The 3,754-nt window shown below is 49.2% G+C and overlaps 1 protein-coding gene across 1 annotated transcript; it reads left to right on the top strand.

Moving 5' to 3' along the window:
- LOC129382305 (uncharacterized) lies at positions 1-3,091 on the top strand. Its single transcript, XM_055066098.2, has 2 exons — positions 1-88; positions 914-3,091. The coding sequence occupies exon 2, from the start codon at positions 935-937 to the stop codon at positions 2,225-2,227; it is 1,293 nt and encodes a 430-aa protein (XP_054922073.2). The 5' UTR covers positions 1-88; positions 914-934; the 3' UTR covers positions 2,228-3,091.
- The last annotated feature ends 663 nt before the right edge of the window (positions 3,092-3,754 follow it).

The raw sequence follows: 3,754 nt of genomic DNA, 5'->3' as shown, positions 1-3,754 counted from the left end.
CAAGCTGCTTCCATTTTACGCTTCAGCATTGTTTCACCTTTTTTAGGAAAAGGTCCATCTACAAAGAAGCTGAAGAGAGCCTTTCAAGGTATGGGAATCTTCCACCTTCCACAGCGCCCCGTCAAAATTACGCTTGCGTTCTTTAGCTCGTCAGCTGCTATATTGCTAGACAGCACCTGCCAGAGCTCCATGTAATCGAGCATGCAGACGTATCCTGCAGACTTCCACTCCTAAAGCTTTAATTTTCGTACGCTTCAATTGCCCTGGATTTGCCAAATAGCTTGTCATTGTAGTCAGTCCGCCATGAGTGTGTCTATAGCTTGCAATATCTATTACGGCCTTTTTATCACTTCTTGGAGTTGTCCCCGAATTTCTTAGGCTTTCTTTTTTAGTGCCGCTATTTTTCGGAAGCCATCGTGTACCTGAACTGAAGCGACCGCAGCTCATTCTGCCTGAAGGAGAGAACTGCTGCTTCATACATTGAACTACCTCGCTCTATATGATAGGCGTTGACGTCTTTGTGGCCGCCATCCTGCGGTATTAGCGCGTTGAGAAATGGCGTGAACAAGAAACGTGAAAGCGCCAGAGCACGGCAGGTGCGCATCTTGCGCAGAGCGAGAAATCGATAACAGGGGTAATCCGCTTAAACACAGTCACTGTCAGAAAACAAAATAATGTATGCTTCGTACTATGGTGCATCGACGTTAGCGTGGTCGCCATATTTGAGTACTATAGCATGGTGAGAAGGCGGCGCTCGTCGCGTCTCGGGGAACCTATAATATTTTTAAGCTACGTTGGGATACGATTGTACGCTATATCCGGTTCGCGTGTTGAAATTATAAAGAAGAGGTTGACGTGCGTCATCGGTACAAAAGAAAGTGAATTTCTTTTTCTTTCCTCGGCTTCATTTTAGGTCTTACACGTTCGTGCCACCATGGCGATGAGAAATACGAGCGCCGCTTCTCTGACCACCAGCTCCACCTCACAGCGCGTGCTTGCACAGGAGTCAAACCCCAGCACCCGTCTCGCAAGACAGCATTCGAAGCGCAAGCACAACAACAAATCTTCAAAGTCGCGCTCCGACAAGGGCGCCAAGAAGACGAAGTTTTTCTCACCCCATATGTCTCAAGGTCGGCGGCGACGACGGCGGCCCTCCTCGGCCTCCTCTGCCTCTCAATTGCGGTTCTGCTCGCACAGACAGGGCAGCCAGTTTCCGACGGGCCGCTATCCCGGCTTCTCCCGAAACCATCCTCTCCTGGTGCCCAGCCTCTCTTCCTTCTACCCTCCGGGCGCCGCCCCGCTGGCCCCCGGCACCCCCGTCAGCATACCGGGTTTACCACCGCTCATCGCCGGCAACCCCGTTCCGCTGCCGCCGGGTTTCTTCCCGCCGTTCATGGGCCTAGCGCCTCCCTCCGGCTTCGGTGGTCCCATGATGGGCGGCGGTGGCGGTGGAGCACAGCAGCCCATCGTTCTGCCGTTTCCCATCCCGATGCCGATGCCCATGCCTATGTCGGGAGGATCTCACCCGCCAATCGTGATTCCAGCTCCGTCGCCGCCGCATCCTCCTTCGTATCCATCACCGATGCCGTACCCGGTTGCGTCGCCAGCTGCGCAAGGCGGCGGAGGCTCGGACACCATGGCGCTCATGATGATGATGAAGTCCATGCAGCAGGAGCGCCAGGCCGCCGCCCAGGATCGCGAGCGAGAGGAGGAGCGACATCAGGAGGAGAAGAAGGAGGCGGAGAAGCGCCAGCACAAGAAGGAAAAAGAGGAGGAGAAAAAGAAGAAGAAGAAGGAGAAGGAGGAAGAGCGCAAGCGCAAGAAGGAGGAGAGAGAGAAGGCGCTGGAAGAGCGCAAGAAGGAAATCGAGCGGATGCAGGAGGAGCACCGGCGCCAGATCGAGGAGGCCCAGAAGGCGGTGGAAGAAGCCGCCGCCAAGAAGAAGGCTGAGAAAGCAGAAGCGATGGCCAAGAAGGCCGCCGAGGAGGAAGAGGCCAAGAAGAAGAAGGAAGAGGAAGAAAAGGCAAAGCAGGAAGCGGCAGCGGCTGCTGCTGCTGCAGACGCGGAGAAAGAAGCCGCTGCAGCCGCTGCAGCGGCTGAAGCACACCACCGGTCTGCGGCTGAAGAGCGCCCTCTACTCGGTGTCGAAGGTCCACCGGATCCTATGGTCTACTACCCTCCGCCCGGCAACTTGCCTGCCTTTGACCCGGGCGTAGACATAAAGTAGGCCGGTTGAGGCTTTTATATTTCTTTGGTTGTAGCTCTGATGCTCTTTAGGGCTGGCAGGAGCAGTTGTTTGTATGTAGTAACGTGGCACATAAAAGGACAATTCGATGAGCTCGACTTCATGGCCACCGGACTTTTTCTCAGGAGAGTACCCCACATACACTGATTACGCACTTCGGTTTCAACCATTATTTCGAGAGCACAGTTTACCACACACCCGCAAATAAGTTTTGCTTAATAAAATGTTATAACTTATTGAAACACACATGACGCAAAGCTTCGGCTTAAAATTCACATAATAGAAGATTTGTCCAAAACTTTCCAACACTGCGGTGATTGATAAGTCCTTGCTTAATCAAGTAATGACCCCCGAAGACCACAAATTGTGCTTACTCTTCGTGTCGGTTAGTTTGTCAGCTCGATTAAGTATTACGAGAATCTTGCGCCACAATGTTTCCTATGTTTGCTTAGTTTACTACCTGATTGGAAATATGTAATTTTACATTGAAAATGGCAAAACAAATAAAGAATACCTGCTAATCTTAGGGGCACTTATGAAAGATATCAGAGGATTTAAAAATAGACACGCTAAAGACAAAGACAATGTGTGTCAGTTGCGCTTCTCGTGTGCTTGATTTTACTGTAATGAATCGCTTTTGCAAACCTTAGTTCATACCTTTCACAGATAGAAAAGATAGCCTTTTTGACAAATGTGAGAATTCCTGGTATTGGTGATTCCCTGCTGTGACGGTTTAAGTTTGTGCCAGTGGCTTCTATGCAGCAACTTCATCACACTATACGTGAGGAGCATGGGAATGCGCAAGAACGTGCGAATATTCAGAATACCTTCCTTGTCTTCGCAGTACGGTATTCTGTTATAAAGAACCGTTTTCATTTTGTGTTCTTGACTTTCGTGTGAACCTGAAATATAACACAAAATGTTTTAAGACCCACATTACGCGACATGTAGGTTCAGTTTCACATAATTGCAATTAAAAGGGCGAAAAAAGAAACTCGGTTGTAAAAACATTCAGGCGAGAACGCGTCTGTGTAACATATTCATTTGTCGAACCATTTCCAAAGGAAGCACAAGAATTTGAGAAAGCAAAGAAATAGCATGCTTAATCGAATAATATGTAGTTTTGACAATGAACTATCGGCACAGTTATCAAACATGAGGAAATACAAAATGCTAGGTGCCTAAATAGTTACCTCCACATTCGCTATCAAAAAACGGTGAACATTTTTTAGCGGGGCGCGTGTTCTATAGCTTGAGCGTCGCGTTTCTTCTGGCTCATACCTTTGGCGTTGAGGATATTGTGTGGGTTATTTTCTCTTATTAGCATTTAATTCATGCGTGAACCATTTCATATCGTATAGTAGTAAACGAATTTAATCAGTCCTCAGCCAGCGCCGCGCCCAGCTTTCTCATTGCTCAGCTCTGTTCCGCGCGTTGCTTAAGGCAAGGACTCGCTATAAGTTTGGTCGCTCGAAAAAGGGTATCGAACAGCACATACGTTTCTTCGTC

This window comes from Dermacentor andersoni, chromosome 6 (genome assembly GCF_023375885.2).
Source record: "Dermacentor andersoni chromosome 6, qqDerAnde1_hic_scaffold, whole genome shotgun sequence".
Taxonomy (NCBI): domain Eukaryota; kingdom Metazoa; phylum Arthropoda; class Arachnida; order Ixodida; family Ixodidae; genus Dermacentor; species Dermacentor andersoni.
Note: the sequence above shows the minus strand (reverse complement) of the source record. Positions and strands in the feature narration are given on the sequence as shown.

Bases quoted from the DNA above. Each gene is read 5' to 3' on its own strand.
- LOC129382305 (XM_055066098.2), top strand. From the start codon at position 935: ATGGCGATGAGAAATACGAGCGCCGCTTCTCTGACCACCAGCTCCACC.